This window comes from Thunnus albacares, chromosome 10 (genome assembly GCF_914725855.1).
Source record: "Thunnus albacares chromosome 10, fThuAlb1.1, whole genome shotgun sequence".
Classification (NCBI taxonomy): Eukaryota; Metazoa; Chordata; class Actinopteri; order Scombriformes; family Scombridae; genus Thunnus; species Thunnus albacares.
This window is the reverse complement of record NC_058115.1, coordinates 25,024,655-25,047,639: the sequence shown is the minus strand read 5'-3', so window position 1 is coordinate 25,047,639 and position 22,985 is coordinate 25,024,655. Positions and strand designations below refer to the sequence as shown.

At 41.3% G+C, this 22,985-nt stretch overlaps 1 protein-coding gene across 1 annotated transcript in view; it reads right to left on the bottom strand.

The window, feature by feature from the left end:
• The window catches only part of fgfrl1a (fibroblast growth factor receptor like 1a), a 75,501-nt gene that overhangs the window by 32,014 nt on the left and 20,502 nt on the right, over positions 1–22,985 (bottom strand). The window contains exon 3 of the mRNA XM_044363878.1: positions 14,709–14,981. Within this exon, the coding sequence (XP_044219813.1) occupies positions 14,709–14,981 (273 nt within the window). The remainder of the gene's footprint in view (positions 1–14,708; positions 14,982–22,985) is intronic.

Below are 22,985 nucleotides of genomic sequence, written 5' to 3'. Positions count from 1 at the left end.
CCTGCTCTTCTCTGTATCAGATTATACCCCGGTTAAATATTTACTCATTAGTACTTTAGTAGTTTTCTCCCCATTTGACCTTTTACTCATCTTACATTTCTGATTTCATCCTCACTACTCCGAAGAAGGGGTGATCACAGCTGCTTCGGGGCCACATGTGGTGGATAAAACCGAAAAGATCATTTTGGTTTCCTACAAACTGCATAAGCTCTCCCTCTTAAATCTCACCTACTTTACTATATCCCTGTAAAGCTTTTAATACTAACTATTCTGCCGTCATCCCCCATGTCGTGTTCCTTCAGTGGCTTGTAAAGTCAGATTCACATTAACTGCCTTTCCTGTCCTTCATCGTCTGCCTTTTCCAATTAACAGATCAATCAATCACCTGATAAACCATGCCAGTAAATTCAGTACAAAACAACAAAAAAGTACACAACAAAAAGCCTTTAACTGGTAAAAAAAAGTCCTTTAAAGGGTATAAATGACTGTAGAAAAAGACAAAGTCAATCCGATTCGGTAAGATTTACAGCTGTAGAGGACTAATCTCATGTATACATTACTTTGGACTCACCATGTACCAGTTATGAAGTAAATACATTTTTAGCTGCAGAAGAAATATATGCAGGTATGTTGACTTTCGAGTACTTGTGGAATCAATTCACCTTTACAATTCTACCTGCAAATGTGCAATAATCACATAAATGTCACTAATATGTACAAATACTGTATTTGTACAATACTTTCACAATCATATATTCCTAAGTCTTGCTATATAGGCCTGCAAGCACCTAATCATCATAATAATAAGATCAGTTTTATCCATTTTTCTACACATGACTGCTTACTTGACACCTCCTTAACCCCTCTGATGCAGTAAACCCCACCCGGCTGCTGTCCTCAGGATACTTGTAGCATTTAGATTCATCTAAATGCTCAAATTATTAGTGACTACTATGTGACCCATTTCTGCCTGCTGCTGCTGCTGCTCTGCTTACACTGCATGTCACTGTGATCCCTGCTGGAATGTATCAAGGCCTTAAAACAAGTCACAATTCAAAGCAAGTACTGATACTCTTATGTGTGAGTGTGTCATATGCATGTCCACAAGCGTGTGTATCTGCTTGTTTGCTTTGTGCATATGATTTGTGTGAATGAATTTTCCCTCATAGAGCTTTTTCATGCTTGAGAGTGTGCTTATATGTGTGTTTACATGCCCTTGTGCGTATTTAAGCGTGTGTTTTGAGAATATGCGGTTCTCCTTTTTAACTTCAAAGATGTTGGCACGCTCTGCTGTGTGAGGCTACATGCTGACAGGCTGTCTTTGATGAACAACTATTTACAACAATGTAAAACTAACCCACTCATCATGATGCACCGCTGGGCAATGTTTCAACATGACTCACCCCCAACGCCTGCTTTGTTCAACACACATTTGTGTTACTCGGAGCTGTTTGTGTTTGTGTAACAATGCGTTTTTTTTTTTAAAAGGCCGTATCCAGTGGGATGCCCTCTCGCCGCTCGCTTACATATGTCAGGACTTTTAGTCAAGGAGTGTATGTGCGCATGCCTGCTCCGAGTATAGATTCTGAAACTGGGTAAAACTAAGTAACACAATGCAACAGGCAGTGTGTTCATGTGTAAACAGGCAACGCACATCGCTGCCGTCACGTGAAAATCTCGTCACCCCCGGGGTCGTCTACGGGTCGAGGGAATTTCACGCCATTTAGGTTCGCAAAATCCTTTCAAATCTCTTTAGGATACATTCAGAAATACGCTTTTTTAGAGTAAGCATAACGCTATATTTCTTAGTTTGTGAAATGGTGTCATTTTAGTTATCACATGCTCTGAGTCTCAGACGGATAGATACAGAAAACTAGTAGTAGTACAGTAGGAGGAGGAGGAGGGTCCGCGTGGGCTGACAGGGGCTTAACTCTGTGGCTTGTTCTCATCGTTTAACAACATGCCTGACAGCATCTACACATCCTCCACTCTCTCTTCCCTTTCTTCATACTTCTGTTTCCACTTGTTGTGAGAGCTTTGGTCTTGGGGCCAGGAGAGGAGTTACAGCACACAACTGAAAAAGGACACACTCGGCTTGTCACGGTGGCTTAAATCCAACAAATGTTGGCACGAAGCGCCGCAAACGCCCATCAAAGTAACACTCGCATTCAGAGAAATTGTCCGATGACATTAGTCTTGAATGAAAGCATGGACGATGATCTGTTAATAGCTCAAAACCTCTGGAGCTGAAAGGAATTTAAACAGCGGAGAAATTCGGTGTACGTGTTACAGAATGAGCCACAAAGGGACGTGCGATCAATGAAATTAGACCCACAGAGATGTAAGTTCATATGAAAACAAATGAACAAAAATCTACTAATATAACTACACACACACACACACACACACACACACATACACACACATGCAAAATAGAGTCAAAACAAAGGAATGTAGAGAAGAGATTATGGTCATGGCCACAGTGTGTGTGTGTGTGTATCAGTTTTCAGCGTGCTGTCACACTGATCAAACTTCAGGCTGATAGCCGAGGCGCCGCAGAACCATCACAGTGTTTGCCTAAGAACTACGGGGAAAACTGCACACCGCACACACACACACACACACACACACACACACATCTAATCTAGAGAACACAGCAAAAACATATTGTGCATGTATTTATGTGAAATATAATGCGATGGAATGCAGCGACATTATGCAAGTAAGTACATGCAGACACACACACACACACACACACACACACCTGATGGCTCGGAACAAAACCAGCCTGTTGAAACATTTCTTGTTTTACAGTGACATTGTCTGTTTCAAATTACACACTGTACAATATCATGAGGCACTTCAGTCAAGAGTCATTTTCTCTAATCGTGATTTTTTTTTTTCGTGTGTTTTTTTCACTTCAGTTATGTTAATGTTTAAAAATACAAGTGATAACGCATTTTATCAAACTTCCTGAGGCTGAGATATGAGATATGGCCCAGTGGCAGATTTAAACACCAGTTTAGTCTACCCGCCTCCCACAACCACATGACAAGAAAACAATGAATAGGCAACAAGGTTTTATCAAACCCAGATAAAACACTGGCTTTGGGATACATAGCTGAAACTGTGATAAACCCTTTGATAAGTGGAACAAGTTTTTCCATGCCTGCTGCTTTTTTCTGCTTTTATCATCCCTTCTGAATGCGAGCGTTTTTTTTTTTTTTTTTTCTCCGTTGCATCCCGCCTTCTTGTTGTCAGTGAGGTGAGATTGGAAAAGCCAGATGTAACTGCTGGAATCTGAAGAGTGACAAAAGATTGAAGATTGAAAGGGGGGGGGTGGGGGTGGGGGTGGGATCTTGCTCTTCACGTCGTCATTAAGACATCAAAGCGGCTGCGGAAGATTCAGGGGCTTTTGAGCGCTGACACAAATGCATTCTGCGGGAGAAGAGTAACGAATGAGAGAAGAACGGGAGGGGAAAGAAAGGAGAGAAAGAGGGGAGAGGAGGAGGGACGTTGCGTGTTGAAGAACCAGTCTTTGGCTTTGATGACGGCGCAGTGAGCGAAGCAGTAAAAAAGCAGACAAAAGTTTCTAAAACTTCAAAAGAAACCTTTTTTGTAGCGCAGGTCCGCTCTCTCTTTCTCCTTGATTCTTCCATTCTCTCCTCTCCCTCCTCTCTTCAAACATGTCTTTGCTAATTGCCAAACCCTGTTCTGCCCTTCGTAAGCTCTCCACTCCTCTCAGGTCTATTCAGCAGGGGGGTTGTTACAGCGGGAAGGCCTAATAACACGCTCTAAGTGGGACAATGGAGCCTGCAGGGCCAGTGACAAAATCCCAGCCCTAATGAGAAAAGACTCCTTCAGCGAACAAGCAGGTCTGTCAATAGACTGGCCTATTATGGAGTTAGAGGGTGGGGGGGGGGGGGGGGGGGGGGGGGGTTTGGCTGGAAGCAGTGTGTGTGTATGTTTGTGTTTTTGGTGTTTAAGTTATGGGTGCATCAGTCTATGTATGTGATAGAGACATAAAGTAATACAGAAAAAGTAGTACATGAAACGGAAAAAGTCAAAGAAAGAAATAGGAAGCAAACTTTGCGTGCATGTTTGTGTGTCTGCGTGAGTGTGTGTGTGCATGTGTGTGTGTGTGTGCTGGTACCTCCTGAGGGTAACAATAGTGAACAGGACTAATCCTCCAGACCGTATAATGGCCACTAAGCTGTCTATTCAGAAGTACACAGCACCCCTGCTAACTGCTCAGATCAGACACGAATACCCGCGCTCACGCATTCACATTCTTCTTTTTATCTGAGTTTTTCTTGATTTTGTTCTTTTTTTCTCTTTGTTTTCTTCGATCTCTTCTGACTTCCTCTGCATTATCTTCTTCTTACTTCTTTCCCTTTTCTTCTATTTCTACTTTCTTCAGGTTCTGCCTCATCCATTCCTTCATATATCTATCTATATCTACTCCTCTTGATGTTTGGGTATTTGATGGAAGTTTTTGACTCTGTTCCTCCATCTGTCGTGCTCCCTGCCTGTCCCTCCTCCTTCTAATCTAATCTTCGTAATCCTCATCTCCTCTCTTGCTCTTGCCTCTTCTCCTCTTTCCTCCCTTCTTCCCCACCTCCTCCCCCATCCCAATAATTTTTGCACTGTGTGTGTGTGTGTGTTTGTTTGCATTGATGAGGTTCTGGAGAGGTTAACCCTTCTGCTGTGAGAATGTGGAGACATTGGAAGCTACTCAGCCAAGGATGCTAAAGCACCTCGTTTCTTTTCACTTGCAGGCGGGTTGGTGAGGAGCCGGTGGGTGGTGAGCGAGCGAGTGAGTGAGGGGTGTAGGACGCATTTCCCATAAGCACCACTCTAAGAGCAGTGAGTGTCTCCTTGAGAGGAATGGTTGATGTCTTTCACATGTCTGAACCTCCCTTGTTTAATCACTACATCACACTCATTCAGTAGCTTATTCACTTACACACTCACTTTATTACTGGAATCCATTAGCTGTTTGATAAAAATACTTTAATCAGAACTTTGATTATTGATATGCTCTCGTGTTATTTATCAAACAGTTGGAACAAACTTGTCACTGCTGCAGAAATACCAAGATTTGGACGCTTTCTTTATTTTATGAGTGTTTTTTTTTCTTTTTCAGGTTGCCAAACAAATTTTAAGATGTTATTTTGTCTTCTGATAGCTGGGACACGATATTGTGTGAAATATTTCAATAAAAGTGCGGATACATGAGTTTCGGTACTGATACTAAAACAATATTTCTACAAAACCATTTTTTTAACGTACGAAGCCAAAGTTCTCAAATAACAAAATTCAAGTAGCCATATAAGAACTTAGTTAGAACTCTAGTTTACTGCTAGTAATTTTAAAAAAATGAGGAACTTTTTAATGAACTATATGTGACCGATCGTTCAGTGCGATTTTTAGTATACGCCACCGACAGACTTGTTTCTGTATCGACAAAATTTTCAGGCTTGAAACGCCGCCCTAACAACTGATAGAATGTGTTATTATTTCTTTTACTTTTTAATCAGTTAACTTTTCAAATAACTAATTTTTGCAGCTCTGTTTCCATGAGCCGTGCTGTCTCCTTTTTTGACGTGCCAGATTACACTTTACCTCATTATCACTCATATTTCTGCAGTTTTCTCTGCACCCACTTCATTTCTCTGCCTCCCCCTTCTCTCAGCTTTTGTTACTGTTGGACTCACACTGAGAAACTAGGTCTTAATTACATTAAACAAACTGAGGAACTGAGATACTTTAAAGCAGCCCACATCCTCAAATATTCAGTTTCACATAGTTTTATTCATACTTAGGACAGAGTGTACTTCATGATATGAGTAATAGGGCACCAAACGACCTGTGTTAAATTCTGCTACATTTGTTACCTATTATACTTATATTTTTTTACCAAAAGGATGCCCACTAAGCCAAAACACACAAAAAGAAGTAAAGTTACACCTCATATTAGCAATAGGAGAGTTGCTGTGGAAACCCAGAGTGAAAACATGTTTCCTTTAGAGTTTGTGAACAGCTGGCAGATGAAGTTAAAGGCAAATTCCACCCTGAAACAGAATTTACAAGCGATGGATGAGAAGGGCAAAGAACAGGATGACATCTTGTTGGTACAACCAAAAACTGATGCATATAATTTGATGATGCTTCCATGTGTATTTTTTCAAATCAATTACATGTATCAACAAAAAAAAAATGAACAAACTCTGATGGTGGCTGTAAGCGGGAAAACCTGAAAGCAGTTTTCTCCAGTCGATATGATGTGTCTGACTCAGCAGCTATGTAGCATCGGAGTACGCTTGAGTGAGAGGAGAAGGAAGATTTGAGAGAAGGAATGTAATTCGGGGGGCCGAATTGAAGAGATTTCAAGCTTCACTGAGAGATAGTAGCATTTAGACTCTCCAAAGTCATAGGAAATGTATGCATGACTTCTGTTTTTGGGGTGGATTTTCTCTTAAGAATGACTCACTGCTCAGGTCTCATGGAAAAGGCCCGCTGACTGACAGATGGCATCTAGCATGGAGAATTGAAGTCAAAACTAGCAGAGGGTATTTAAGATCCATTAGGGGTCTATGAGAGATTTGCTTGGCATACAATCAGTAGATGTGGACTATACTCACTTACTCACTCATGCATGTGCACACACACACACACACACACACACACACACACACACATGCACAAAATGTAAATGGAGCATGAAGGCAAACAGACGGGGGGGAAGAACGAGGAGCTGAAAGATGTTTCGGAGAAAAGACGTCTTCCATCGGCCGGTGGAGCCTGAGGAATACGACGCTGGGAGAGGGAAGGAAAAAGGAAAGGCGGGAATGATGGGAAAGAGTTGAGGTGGGTAAGAGGGAAGACAGAGAAATTCAGGTGAGAGGGTGAAGGAGGTTAGATTAGGGGGGGTAAGAAGGGGGAGAAAAGAAAGAGGAAGACAGCAGGAGAGAAGAGAGAGGGTGAGGATGAGGATGGATGAGGAATAAAGCAGCATTCATGTTATTGTGGAGTAGGACAATGAAGCTTTACAAATGTATAAACCCTCTAGGGAGCAAAATTGTGTGTTCTTGTTGTAAGGCACAAATCACTTCTTGCAAAAACAAAGAAAAGTCTGTAAGGTCCTCAATAATTTGTGTGTGGTTTCATGTTTTTGTCTTGTTTGTTGTTGTAGTGTAATTACACTGCACTTGCCACTGACTATCAATCAAAGTGAAGGATACTGTAATATGTTTTCAGCTTTCTCCAGTCTGTTGATTTAAAGCTGTGTTCCTATTGATACAGTAGACACACATCTCTCTCTCCCTACAATGTTAAAGATTTAAGTGTGACATCTCAACCAGTTAGAACACGCGTTTCCAAATCCTCTAAACTTTTTTTTTTTTTTGTTCTTCAGATTTGTTGACTTCTCCAGACTGAAGCCAGGAAAAAAAAAAAAAAACAGAAGCTTTATTCTTTCCTTTCTCTGTCTCTCCATCCTGTCCATCTTATTTCCGTCTCTTTGCTGGAAGTGAAACGAGGCAGAACGAGAGGATGTGGGACAGACAGCCATGAAATGGAGGCCAGGGCCCCTGAGGAGTGTGTGATGGTGTGTATACGTATGTGTGAGTAAAAGCTCCTATCTCTGTGTGTGCATCTTCATGTTGTTCACGTCTGTCTGTGTTGCGTGTAGGTGTGTGCATCCACCGATCTTTTCCGTCCAGCCCTGTTGATATATGCGCAAAGATATGGTCAAATATATATCTTTGTGCATCTGATAGTGTGTTTGTCTCGACTGGACTCGACAACAAGGCAGAAAACAGCTTTTGAAACTCGACTCCGTTCTTTCTTCCTCGTTCCCACACACGGTTTCGTACGAGCCAGCATGTTTACATCTCTGCTTCTTCACGGTGCCACCCTGATTTCCGGAGGAAAGGCTTTAACTAACTCGCTGTAAGGGCGGCGTGTTGTTAAAACAGATCTGACGCAGAGCAGCATGGAATGACTCTGACTTGCACTCACTCTTTCAAATCCATCTTATCTTAATTAATGCGACTATTAACAAATACATCATCGAGTTTTGCCAAATTCTGACCAGTTGTGCAGCAGTTATGCCTTCAAAAATGATTTTTTTTTGCTTGTGTAAGATGCTTATAGTGTGATCACAGCGTTCCTGGATCTGTTCTGTCAAATAAAATCTTGAAACATAAACACCATACATTAACATTTTGTTAAATCAGACAACATAACCAGATATATATCACATTTGACTGACCTTTTTCATCAGATTTTATTTAATATACCGTATATATCTGTAAAAATGCCTCATGTTTTGCTGTTACGAACAAACAGAAAGAAAATAAGTAAAACTGTGAAGATCTTGTTTAGGTCTCCCAAGTTTGGAAGCTCTTGACAATGTAAACTCAAAAAATTGCAGCAACATTTCCTGTCCTCCTTCAATATTAACTCTTTCAGGGAACAATACTGTCCATGCCGTATGCTTCTTGAATGGAAAAATATAACTATAAAAGGCTTTTTTTGTTTTGTTTAATAATTTAGAAGGTATTCATATGCTCAAATCAAATAAAGGTGAAGAAGCTGTTCATTGGCCTTTAGTAGTTTTTTTTATCCAGGTAACAACAAAGAAGCGAGGGGGAAGCACAGAAACTTCTAGTGGAATTATATTCTAGGCTAGTAAAAGCAACAATATAGTTCAAGAGGAGGGGGGTTAAACCACTCGATGATTTCTGGGCAGCTTTTTAAAATAACATCTTTGTCATGTTCTGTAAATCATGATTGAGACCCCCCCCCCCCCCTGAAAATCCCCAGTGAGGCCTCAAACCCTCAACTGAACACCAGCCGAGCGGCTCCTCCAAGCCAGCGAGCTGCAGCGCTGTGTTCACTCCATGCATTTTTCTGCCATTAGTGAGAGAGTGCTGTGTGTAACCTGAGCAGAAGAATCTGGTGGTAGAAATACTAAATCCACAACACACACACACATACACACACACACACTCACACACATTCAGAAAAAAACACTGCAAGAAGGGCACAGATGGGCTGGTGTGTTTGTAAGTAGGTAAGTGAGGGTATGTGTGTGTGTGTGAGAGAGAGAGAGACAGGCTCTGCGCAATCACACACACTAATACATTTCTGTGTGTGTATGACTCACACCAATTAGGCTGCAAACCTTGGCCACCTTTACATCCTCTCAAGACGAGGCACCAGATATCTCAATTAAAAACTCCGAAATTTGAGAGCACAAAAACAAAGGAGGTATCAGGATGGAGGGAGGGATGGAGGAACTGAGGGATAGAGAGATGATGTTGGTTTGCAACCTGATCTGATATGTTAGTTTCTGGCCGGAAGACAGCTGCAGTCTCAGGCATACAATACAGTTAAATGGAGAAAGAATAAACCTGAATGAAGAACTGGATGCATATAGTAAAACAAAAATAGACTGAAACAACAATTGCAAGTCGTTTAGTCTGCATGCAACATCGCATTGAATCGTCATGACATACAGGGCTGAGCAGTGTGATGTCAGGATTGATTAAGAAATAACTGATTTGAGTTGAGTTTAGCAGCGTTAGCGGACTAATCCTGGCATAAAACCACACCAATTCATTTGAGAAAATGTAGAACAGCATCGTTTTTTTTTCTGAATATGTTTTCCATTTGTCACGTTTCATCTCGTCACGTTTCATCTCCATTTTTCTAATTTCAACATTCATTATGTATCTGCCGCTTGAGGAGCGCAAATCACGCACAACCTCATTTACTCAAACATACAGTCTACGTTTGATATCTTTCTCTGCTTCTCTTTCTTCTTTGTTCTCCAATTATGACCAGATGTCGGCTGCTGCGGTTGAGCTCTTAAATCACCACAAATCATCACACCAGTCACTTATGAATGGACCTGCACGCACACACACACACACACACACACAAGCAAACACACGCACTCAAATACAAGTGTGCATTGATGAACATGTTCATTAAAACTCAAAACTGCATTCTTACATGCACACACACACACACACACGCACACACACACGCACACGACTCCACAAGCATGCACACACACACAACTCCAAACCACTTCCTTCCTTCCTTCTTACGCATGGCTTCCCAACTTTGCTCCAGACACGCTCCCATTGTCATCACATCTGGTTTGAACTATAAATTTTCTATCATTGACTCTTCTGGGAGGAGGGAAACAATTTCAAAATTTCATACAAGCGAATAGGAAAGTCAGACAGCAGAGAGAAAGAGTTGAGTAAAGGAGAGAAAAAGAAAGAAGAGATCAAGAAGCAGAGTGGGAGGAAGAAATGAGAGCTCTCCTGGCGTTCGGTTTTTTGAAGGACAATGAGGTTTGTGGAGCAGAAAAAAAAAAAAAAAAAAAATCTTTCTCAGTTTCACTTTACTGGTGGTCCCATAAATCTGAGCACACCAACGCATACATACACTCATACGTAGACACGAGCCCTCAGATAAACAAGCACGCACACGCACACACAGACTATTTACTCGCGCAAACATTTGCCAACCTCCACACAATAAAAGAACAAACATTTCAAGGAATCTTCTAATTTTCCCCCGCCAACAAAAGCCGGCCTTCACAAAACGCCTCTCCATTGCTTCAGCAACTGGGCAGCGGTACAGTGGATGTTTTACGGTAATCAAATGCTATTATGTCCGGGAAAAATGGGAAACTGTGAAAATATTGATAAAACGTGGTCGGGGGGAAAAATGAGCCTGCTGACTGTGAAAGGAGGAATGAAGGCCGAGATTGAGTGCTAATAGGAAAAAGGTGTTAAAGATATTTTGGGTTAGAAATTGAGAGGGAAAGACAATAAGACGCAGGTGTGGGCTCATTATTGTGCGGTCATAGAATAATTACCGCAGGACCACACAGAAGAGGAGAAGAGATGAAAGCAGAGCGAAGGAGGTGAGAGGATAGGAAGTGAGGAGAGGGCGACAAAGCAAAATGGCAAAGAGGAAACCACTGGACGTTCGGTCATAAACCGATACACAGGCCACTGGATCACTGGATTTAGACAGAGACAACTGCACCCATACATGCATCCATTCCCCCCATGCTTTGGACATCATTGTGTATGCAGATTGTTCCAGCTATGAAAACAACGCTTTTCACGCTAACTACCTCTCCAAGGAGATGCTGTGGTATGATTCCTGGCTTGAATTACAGAAAGGGGTCATCTTTGAAGGTTAACATGCTGGAGCAAAGAGTATTTCTGGGTACCATTTGTGTAATCTGCAAAAGTAGTGATGTAGCCTCATATGCTTGTACTGCATTTGAACTTTGCTTTGGTACATTCATTAGCTGTCTGCAGTTTTCTTGATGTGGGGAATATGACGTACTGTTTTGTTACTTTGCCTTAAAAATGGGGAACAACAAGTTTTTTTAAATTCATTTTGTTTTCTGAGGGCAATTTCGACCAGAATGAGTCAGCCTTTGCCGATATAACATGTTTCAGGAATTTCCGTAGATTTTAAGTGCACCACTAAAGGGAACCTATTCTACTCATTTCCAGCTCTACATTTTTAATATGGGACTCCACTAGAGTAGCTCTGCATGATTCACAGTTCAAAAAACTCCTTACTTATCTTATACCGGCCCTTTTTGCAGCCCATCAGTTCAGCCTCTGTCTCTTAACAGGCAGTCTTAGCTTCTGTCTCCCCTCCTGATGAGCCCACTCTGTTCTGATTGGTTAGCTTTCCAGAAGCCTGCTGAGGGGCAGCTGTATCAGAATTGTGTTGAGTTACTGTTGAAGAAAACCCAACATTTCCTGCTTTACTGCTTCATATTAAAAGCTTTTAAATGACTAAATAATGGGAGACTTTTATTGTGAAGAATTTATAGGAAATGAAATGCGTTCATGACCGACTGAGTGGAGCTTTGTTAGCAGTGCTATTATTCAATAAAAACAGTTCTACACAACAAGATTTGGAGGTATTTGGAGCTCTTTGTTCAGTGGATCAATTAGAAATGATGCAGGGAGGAATACTACAAGCAGAGGCAGCCACGCTGATGATGATGTTTGATGAAGAGCTGCAGACGACCAGGTAAACAACTTATTTTGCTTTGCCCTGCTGTGCAATGGAAAAACACTCACAGTGTGCCAGCTCAACTCGAGTCATGGCTCAGCGTGAATACCTCCAAAACAATGGGAAATGCCATAATGTTAGTGGAGTGGAGTGACGTGACGTCTGCATGGGCTGAAATAGAAAAAAAATTTGGAAACCGAGTGTTCAGAGCCGTCTGAAGCCGGTGCTTTTTGTTCACAGGGATAACTTCTACATATGTTTACCTCATTATTTGACACTTTGGCCATGTTTAATACTAACATCTGGCATTGTAACATTATATATACATGACTGAAAATAAGGAAAAGCATAATAGGTCCCCTTTAAGCACCTTAACGTTCCTGATCAATTCGGTACTTCTATATTATTGTAGGTGCATTTGTACTTTTGTCAAAGAATAAAAGAGAGATAAAATGTTTTTTTTGTTTCACATCTGTACATGATTGCAGACATAATAAAGCACTGTTTGGACACCCTGGCGGTTTTCATTCAAATAATGCAACACCCTCATGTAGTAGGGCGGCTTGGTTGACTAGAGGTTTAAGGTGCAGACCATGAACTGCAGCTTTCGTAGTTTGAGTACAGGGATCATTGTTGCAAATCGTTCCCCATCACTCTCTTCTTTCGTTTCCTGTCATCTCACTACTATCGACTCTAAAATATAGACGCATACCACAAAAACACTAACTATCTCAACTAACAACTCTTGCTTTGCCTCATGTGGGTTTACCCAATCCATTGTTTCTGAGGCATGTGTGTGTTTGTGTGCTTATGTGAAACTGAATGAAAGGGACAGTGAATGAAAGCGAGAGAAAGCGAAAGAGAGGCAGCAGCTGTCTGCCTGGATGACCTAAGCGGCAGCTGTTGCCCCCCCCCCCACCCCCCACCCGCCCTCCTGTCCTCTGTATGCCAGCCCGTGTTTGAAGTTCAGGTCAAGACCGATGCTGCTTTGGATCGCATACCGATAATGATTACTGGAGAATAAAAGGATACTATTTACTGCTAAACAAAGGGAACACACTTTCTCAGTATCCCATAATGTCATTCAGTTTTCTGCCAGCGGTGCTTCTTTTAAGATTCCCACTTTGGTAAAAAAAAAAAAAAAAAAATCTTATTACACTGTTAGCTTGGGTGGATTTATCAATACAATGTAAACATGTACCCTCAATAATCATTAAGATACAGAAAATATCGGCTGGTAATATCTGTATTCCAGTATTTTACACAAGCCTGTCTTTGAAGTGCCGACGCTGGACAGAGAGAGATGCTTTAGTCAGATTCTCTGGAACGCTGTGCAGCCTCAATCTCCCTGTTGGCATCCACTCTACAGACTGAAACCTGACACACACACACACACATACACACACGCATACTGTAGGCCAACAGACACACATACAGAGTGCCATGTACACAAACACGTGGAGTGATGGACACCTACAGCACGCAGACTCAGACACACACACAGACTTGCATGTGTAAATGTGTGCAGACACAATCTTGTTTACATGGATGAGAGTTGAGGGAAGTGGCTATTTGAGTCGCGTTACAGAAAGAAACACAATCCTGTATTTGAGCAGCAAGGTTGTCGAAGTCCACAGGGTCACAGACTACAGCGGCCAAACAAAAACACAGAGTCTGTACAATGGAGACAAACACATGAACAGACACACACACACACACACACACACACACAGACGTAATGACAACTGCCCTTTGGACAGCGAGTTGGAAAATTTATCATGTAGAGAAAAAAGAACGGTACCCAACAATGTCTCTTTTATAGTGACATCAGTATTGAAACGCACACACACACATACAGGCACACACAGACATGACATTCCTTACTACACTGACGCAATGTCCTACACGCAAACACAGGCAGCGCAGAAACACAACTGTCTCCTTTAACAAATGCCTCATTCATAATCATACAGGAACACACAAGCACAACAATTGTGGTCACACACACACAACCATAATAACTCAGACAAAGGCAGTGCTTCATTGTCTGAAGAACTACACAGACTTGATTACTGAATAATGACCCCACTAATCTAACCTGGCTTATTATACCCTAGTAACTCACACTGCAGAGCCAAGCATGAAAAAAGAAAGAAAGAAGAGGAAAATAAAGTGAGAAAGACACAAACCATGTGTAATGATGAAGAGAAGTACAGTAGACCAAAGGCAGACTAAAATTAATGGGAGGGAAGCAAGAGAAGATGAGAGAAATAAAAGAAAAGAAAAATGTTGAGATTTGTCCATGGATGGCTGGTTTTTATCAGCCTGTCATGATTCAAACACACACATACACACTCTCTCATACATACGCATACACAACTCTCCCCTCCTTAAACAGTTTTTCTGTGTAACTGATGACATTGATAGATGTGTTACAATTAGTTTGAAAAACGTCATGCAGCACATAACTTTAAGGAAAACAAATCTGCCTTACAGTTTGTAATTTAATAGCTCTGAAGTAATATATCAAGTCTCTAAAGGTGTTTTTCTATTATGATTTCTTTGAATGTTGTGCCATTTTGTCCAAAGTACGGGCATCTCATGTCAAAGTAACATTTGTTTTTGGTTCCACTTACCTATAATGATGAGTGTGTAGTTGATGTTCACGCTGCCAAACCCATTAGTCGCCTTACAGATGTAAGTCCCCGCATCGTCAGTCTCCACTTCTTTGATACGCAGAGCGTGCTGTAACACCCTGAACCGTGTCCAGCCACTGTGGATGTTGCGGCCGTCTTTGGTCCACATGATGAGCGGTGGGGGGTCGCCCTCTACGGGGCAGGGCAGCTTCATGGTGCGACCCAGGCGGACGCTCTGTCGGTGGGCCACCCGTTCTGACACCCTGGGTGGACCTTGCGGGCGGGAGAAAACAGGGAGAGTTCATGAGATTATGAAACACACCATAAAACATTCTGACATGTTCAGATAAATTGTTTTAAACACTCTACTCCCTCCTCAGACTTATTTAAGAAATCACATTACTGCAGAAAGCAGCAACAACCGGGTTATTTAAGGGCACGCAAGTGTGGTTAATGGAACTTTTCATATTTGCTTACAGAAAATGGTTGTTTCTGAACTGGGTAGAACTGGGAATCACTGAGTAGTAGTTAGTCCAGATAGTGTCCACACTGTCTGATTGACATGTTTAAATAAGGTGCAACAGGATCCCATGTGCAATAAGTCCTCTTAATTCCTCTACATTACAAACTTCCTCTTGTTTCCTCACACAGCTTAGCACTTTATATTTTTAACAAACATGCTTATTGTCTGAATTGCATGCATAGGGCCACTCTGACGCTCACGTAAGAAGATGAGATATCAACATTTGTGCTCACATTCACACTAATTTCCCAGATACAAGCCTGTATTAATGTTGACTTACACCAATGTAAAAAAAAGTTAGTTGCCCCTACTTGCTCCTAAAACTATCAATAATAATCAGATTAGCTCACTGTGCTCCGGTTTGACATATTATACTTAGCCGCATCCCCGCAGTAATGGGTGTGTTGAGAAACTGAAGTATTTAGGGGGAAGGCGGTGTCTCAAGAGTGTTAGGATCAAGGTTAGGATGACCTGTCGTAATACCATACATTCTCCTGACATGCCCTCGTTTCCAAGTTTGCAGCCACAAACTTCTCATTCTCGCCTCTATTGTCCTCCAAATATGGCATGAAACCTACAAGAATTATTCTTTAACCTTTAGTTAAGTTCATAATGGCTTAGCTAAAAACTTTGACATTTTAACACAGACAACAATGGCATCCCTAGGGAGCAAACACAAAGCGCAAGCAGTGGGTTTAATATCAACTGAGATGTCGTGTTGAGACATAAAATCAGGCGTGACCTTGACTGCTCAGTAGCCAGTCAACTGTGAAACTGCACACTAGAAAAACAGAGCGGGTGGAAGTGCAGGCTGACTGACCGGGAAAGGTGGGAGGAAATTAGAGAGTGATGGAGACGGGAGGGGGCGGGGGAGAGGGAGGAAGCAAAGTAGGAAGAGAAAAAGGGGAGGAAATAAAGGGAATGAGGGAGGATGGAATTTAAGGGAGTACGTCTGATGAGAGAAAGGGAATAAAATATGGCCGAATCGGAGAGGAGTACAAAGAAAGCCAAACAGGAAGATAAAGAGATGGAAGAAGGAGGGGGGTAGGAGTTAGCAAGGTTCAGTGCATTCTGCACATCTCTGTTTGACTTCTCATCACTCCTTTTGGGTTAAAACAATACCCTCCAAATATAGTACTAAAACACATAATAGGCCACCATGTAGCAAACAAAGTGTCCTCTTGTAGACAACAAAGGGCAATTGTATGGAAATCCATCAGAAAACAAGCCCCAGGCACACACCAGGTCACGTCCTGTAGTTTAAGAAGCACGTTAAAGGAAGGACAAAGGGTGGTTTGATTTGAACAATGATCCCTGATAGAGTCTTATCCAGCTAAATACATATGGCCTGATAATGAATAGAAACCTATATATGTAAACATTATCTCATATATAAACATTTGACGTGTGTTTTCATTCATTGCACCCTTTGTCTGGTAGTTGCTTATCACAGAGAATTAGCACAGCCTGATGCCAGGCATTGCTTACGGAGGGTTTTAATTTGCCCTTGTGGGGTATAAACAGTTGTAGATTTACACTATTTTGGTATCTTTGTTTGGCTTTTGATTGTACATAGGTGTATATTGCTTTGCACAGGAGGGAAGAATAGAGTAGTCAGATGTAGTCACAGGGAAGCAATAAGTGGTCAATAAAATGAATAAAATACATAAATAAATAAATAAATAAAGAGCAGGTGATGTCGAGTGCTATCAAGAGAGGTGTTCGACATTTCAGTCTGCAGTAAGTTAGAAATAAAAACCCGTTTTATCACAAAATCATATCAAATCAATCAAAACTATTAAAGATAATGTTATTTTGTTAAATTTTGGTTTGTTCCAACTTGGTCTTATTTTTCATCATTTTGGCCATTATTAATAAGTTATTATGACATTGCACTCACTAACATAAGATACAAGCAGTCAGACTATCCGACAAGTTGTAAACAAGTCAACAGTTAAATATCCCATAATGTCAAAGGGGAGATTTCAATTTCCTTTTTGATTATAAAGCAGGTCTAGGTGCTACATAAATACTGTGAAAGTAACCGTGCCTTCAAACAAGTTGTTTGGACTTTTGTAAGGTTAGGGTTAGGGGAGAGACAGTAGCGGAGGAAACGCTGTGTAGCTGTTGGATGTCAGGAAGCACATTTGTCATTGTACAGCCTTCCAAAGGTTGGATAACATTATACTCTGCAGTGGACATTGCAATTTACTGGTGAGTTTTACCCAGAGCTACAGGCTAGGCTACAATCTGTTACCTGTGGCTGGCCTGGACATGCATCACTCAGAAAACAGCGTGCTCTAGCAAGAACAGAAAAATCCTCTTTTGCACAGGAAATTAATTAATTTTAGCTACATGGATTTTTACTTTTTCACATAGCTTTTAGAAGAGCTAGGTAGTTAGCATGAGCAACAATAGCCACCGCGGCTAGAAAAGTGGGGGAGCCTACCTACAGGGTGTCAAACTTTAAAAAATTCAAAGAAAATGCTTCACCTTTCATAGCCAGCTCTGGCCAGCTGTTAACTGTCACTAAAATAAAACAAAACAAGGATGTTGATTTATCCCTTAAGTCTGCTGCTGTAGATAGGAGAGATGAATATGGTGAAGCTGAGTAGTATAAATAAAGCTGAGGAGGTTAGAACAGAATATATAAAAAAAAAGGAGAACAGTTCCAGTAGTCTTCTAGTATTTGCTGTCACAACGGGCTGTTGTTTTAACAGGAGAGCAGGAGGTGGACACAATGATGGATGGATGGAGGTGAAATGTGTGAAAAAGACATTAGTCACACAGAGATATTCTCGGGAGCCTCTCCTCCTCCTCCTCCTTCTCCTCCTCCTCCTCTCTCCTCCCTCCATCCTTCTCGTTCCTGGACGAGGGAATGTGTTGGTGCAGCTGTATGGCTTTCTCATCAGGGGCCCGACAGCTCACTCCTTTCCTTTCTCTCTTCCTCTATTTCTTTCTCTTTTTTTGTCTGTCGAAGTTTTATTCATTCCTCTTTCTTGCTATTTCCTTTTTATATAACATTTCCTTGTAAAGATACAATATATTCTCCTGTTTCCTCTCACACTACCCCTCCTTATTCTTGCACATTCTTTCACCTCTTTATGTCCAACTTTCACTGCCTTTTCTACACATTTCTTCCTCTCTCTCTCTATATATATAAAATGCCCCTTTAATATTCCTATTCTCTTTCTCTTTCTGTTTATTTCTCCCCCTTTCTCCCTCTAACAGATTGAAATCTCATTCCCCTGAACTCTTACTACTCCCCTGCTACCTCTTTTCTTTTTTGCCCTCTCTTTTTACCCCTCTCTTCCTCTTACTACCCCCTTCTGTCCTCTCTTTTCCCCTGTCATCACTCTTTTCCTGTTTCTCTCTCTGCCTCTATTTTGCTTCCTTACTCCCTGCTCTCTCTTTTCTCTTTCATCGCACTCATTCACACATCCTCTTCGTTTAATGCAGTATCTCTTCTTTCTCTCCAGAGTGATTTACTAGTCTCTTGCCTCTGCACACACACACACACACACACACAAAACTCCATCTCTTCCCCAGAGGATCACAGGAGCAGGACCTCTAACTGAACCTCTCAACTTTCGACAGTTAACCTCTCCTACACTCTCCCCCTTTTCTTCCTCTCCTTCTCCTGATGAAGGGAACGCAGAGCAGCAGCCTCCTTTACTCCCTTCCTTCACCTCCTCATCGTGGTCCTCCTCCTCCTCCTCCTTCTCCTCTTCCCTGGTCCATGACTGAAGTAAAGTCTTTTTAAATATGTCTCTAGGGGGTTGAAACTGAAGCGAGTAAAAAATCTATTCTTCTCTTTCACAAGACATAGGGTCAATGTGTATATGAGTGTGCACACACACACATAATGCGCACACACACATAATGCTTCTGAATGTTAGTTTATGTAAGATAAGTGCTACACATTACTCATATAGTCATATTATACAAAATAAGTGTCCATCTTTGTCTGTTTATCTGCTGTATAGGCAGTCTGTGTCTTTGCGTTTGTGTTGTCAGGGAGAGTGCACGGGTTTGTTAGTGTGTGTGTGTGTGTGTGTGTGTGTGTGTGTGGGTGTCTGTATGTGTGGGGGGAGAGCAAAGAAAATTGCAGGCCTTTAAACTTCAGTCTGTTTAGTCCATTTGGGGCTCATGGCGCTCACTTGCAACTGGCTCCACACGACAATTTGAAACAACTTGAAGATTGTTTGTCTGTCTCTAGACGCGCATACACACACACACACACACACACACACACACACACACACACACACACACACACACACACACACACACACACACACACACACACAGACAAAAACGTACACACCCTCCCTGTCTTTCCCCTTAGACACACACTACTCCCACAGAGGCAGAACCTTCCAACTCAGAGCTACACATCCTCTGCATAGATGAAAGCTGAAGGCCAAATAAAGCAGTGCAGAAATCAGTTCATACATTCTGTTCTTTTACAGGTTACTCCCAAAACAACTGCAAAAGCAATCTCTCAATTTCCGTAATCTATGGTAACTTCAGTTGTATTTGGTGCAAAGACAGAGAGAGAGAGACGCCTATGATTTGCAATAAAATCATCAGCTCTTTAGGAAATCATATGATGTCCTAGTTGATGCATGCAGGACATAAAATATGGATAAAAACTGTTAAAAACTATATACTTCTTATATGGTACTTTTCAATGAAAGGAAAATAAGAAAATAGGAAAAAATAAAGTATATGGTATAATAAAAATCTTACAGTTGTACATATAACAACCTCTTTACTTTGGTTACTGTACTACATTATAAACTTCTTAAAGACCTTCAGTATAAAGTCAAGAGGTTGTGATTAGGGCTGCAACTAACAATTATTTTCATTATCGAGCTGCTGATTATTTCCTAGATTAATTGTTTCGTCAATAAAATGCATGAAAATGTAATGAAAAATGCCTGTTCTGATTTCTTAGAACCCAAAGTGACATCTTCAAATGTCGTGTTTGTCATCCAACAATCCAATGATCCAAAGATAGTCAGTGTGCTATCATGTATGTCACAATAAAAGCATCAAATCCTCACATCTGAGGAATAGCAACCAGCAAAACATAATCAAGCTTTGAATACACACCAAATACTTGTAAGTAGATCAATTCATTGTTGGTTTGGCTCTGCACATGAGATTTGTTTGCAATTGCCAACTTTATCCTTTAATGCTTAACTTTTGAGCCAACACGCATGTGAAGTCCTAAAAATGCATTGGATGAAACAAGAGCTACTCTTACAAGTCAACAAATCCGTCATCATGACAACCAAGCCAACTTCATCCGCTGATGGAAGACCATGTGATATGGTTAAAAGCCCTGAAAAAATGACTAATTTAGGAGTTTTGGAATAGTTAGGCTAATCTGGTGTAGTCTAATCAATCTAATCGAGTCCAGACTAGTGTACTGATGTCTGATATGGTCTCATACTGTCCAGTGTAGTCCACCAGTCCACTCTACCCATAAGAAATCCAGTTTACACAAGTCCAGTGCGGTCTAGTCTAATCTAGTTATGTCTGGCCCTAGTAACTACAGATTAGGTAGTACATCTTCCTGGCTCTGTCTCATCTCAATTAGTCTTCAGTCTTTTATTATAACACTTTTAACACAATGAATCCATTTATTTAATTGTCACTCAAGTGCAGACAGGCTGTTTTCCTTTCTGTAGCCAGCAAACACTACTTGTACATTTTTCACACACTAACATTAACAGATGCGACACAGTTGACTTTAGTATTAACTCAGTTTTAATGTGCTTTCTTTGGTTCTCTGCTCTACATACTTCTTTGAAATTCAAAGATCATTGCCAACTAATGTCAGAGCACAGTGCTGTTTGTTCAAATCAGACTTGCTAATGTCTTTCCCAGACATTTCCATTAGTGAAATTTCTTTCATTCATTCATTCAGATTAAGAAGAGCACAGTAAACACCTGCCCTATCAATCATAATGACACAACTCAGGTTTCTTGAAAGCAGCTGAAAAATAGTTTTACCTACCATAAATCCAATCAAGCATTCAAATACATCATTTATTTCATTCTCCTAAGTGCTGAAAAAATACCTGCTAATGTGGTCATGTTTTTGTGTTGCATATTTTGGCAGTGTGTGACAGCTGGGACTGCCCATTATGTCTTGGTTTGGACAGAGAGTTTGGTCTTTTAATGCCCTTAACGTTCCAATGGTCTTAGAGTCAGATGGGTCTGCAGAGTCCAACACAACGTTGTTGTTGGCAGGGAAGTGAGACTGGAGCGAGAGGGGAGAGTTGAGGAATGCTTTTGATGGAGAGCACTTAACAGCGGGACACAGCGTTGATGTACTGCCCTAGGTAAAGGTGTGTGTGTGTGTGTGTGTGTGTGTGTGTGTTAGTGTGCGTATGCATGCTGTGCCATGTATCACACCAAGTGTTTCTCAAAAGATTCAAACACAAGCGGATCCTCAGGAGATCATCATTATTATCGAATCACTTTTAAAAGTTACCTTTCTTTCTCTTTGTGCTAAGCTCAGAGTTTATAAAACAGGCACAAGGTTTATCCATCCGCAATGTGTGCACTACTCAAATTACCCCAATACCCGTAAATCCTCCTTTTACGTAACGCTTTCAGTGAAACCCTGTACTCCCAAGCTGTTATGTCTTTGCATCTGGATGCTCTTTATAAACCTGAATCCTGTTATCGAGTCCACAATCTCTAAATTGATTACGACCGCTGAGATTGCTTGTTGCGTGACACACTAGCTGAACCGAGTTGTTAACTTTGTAACTTTTCGCCAGGATGCTTACACTGACGGACTTAATCCAACAAAAAATGCCTGAGATCTTACTGACACACACACACACACACTCAGTTGTCTTTCTTTCGCCTGAGGCAACAGGCAGAATGATGAGTACACATTAAACTGTCTTCCTGAAGTACACACACACACACACACAAACACATAGATACACAGACACTGTCTCGTTCTGACCCAGTCACTTCCTCTCCATCAATAGGTCAACTGCTGCTTGTAACTCCGTCCTGACAGGTAACACTGCGCCTGAGGCTGAGGAGGATACACTGTCATCATTGAAACGCTACATGACACACATACACATCAAACTAATGGCCTACACTTGTCTCTCACACAAAAGAAAAATACACAGCGGCCAGAAAAACTTTGTGGAATCTGCTGAGTGGTCGGTACGGCAACCTGATCCCCGCTGCGATGCACACCATCAGCTTTTTGAGATCACGAACACGCATGCAAACACCAAGGTGTAAAATTTGTGAAATCCCTTTTTTATTCATTTTAATCTGTTATTTTATGGCCTGATAATAATCTCAGACCTTTCCTGTAAATGCGATTTCTTCTCTCACTCTCACTTTCTTTCTCCTTCTATTCTCTCCATCCTCAGCCCTTTATCCCTCACTTCCACTCCCTCCTTTCACCGCAGCTTTTCTAATAGCTGATTATATTGTTCCACCTTTCTTCTCTCCTGGCTGCTGCACCTGTCTGCTCTCACTGGAAGGAAAACTTTCCACAATCAGGATTAAGAATCCAAGGCTGTTATTCAGAGGAAACCTACCAAACAAGTTACCACATCAGAAAAAAACAGAAAAAGACTCAAAGATTTCCCTATCCCTCATTTCTAAAGAACACTTCACACACATGCAGACAGCTCTTGAAATGGCCCCTAAAGTTTAGATTGTAAAAAAAGATATAAAATCACCATAAAGTCACGCGGTTC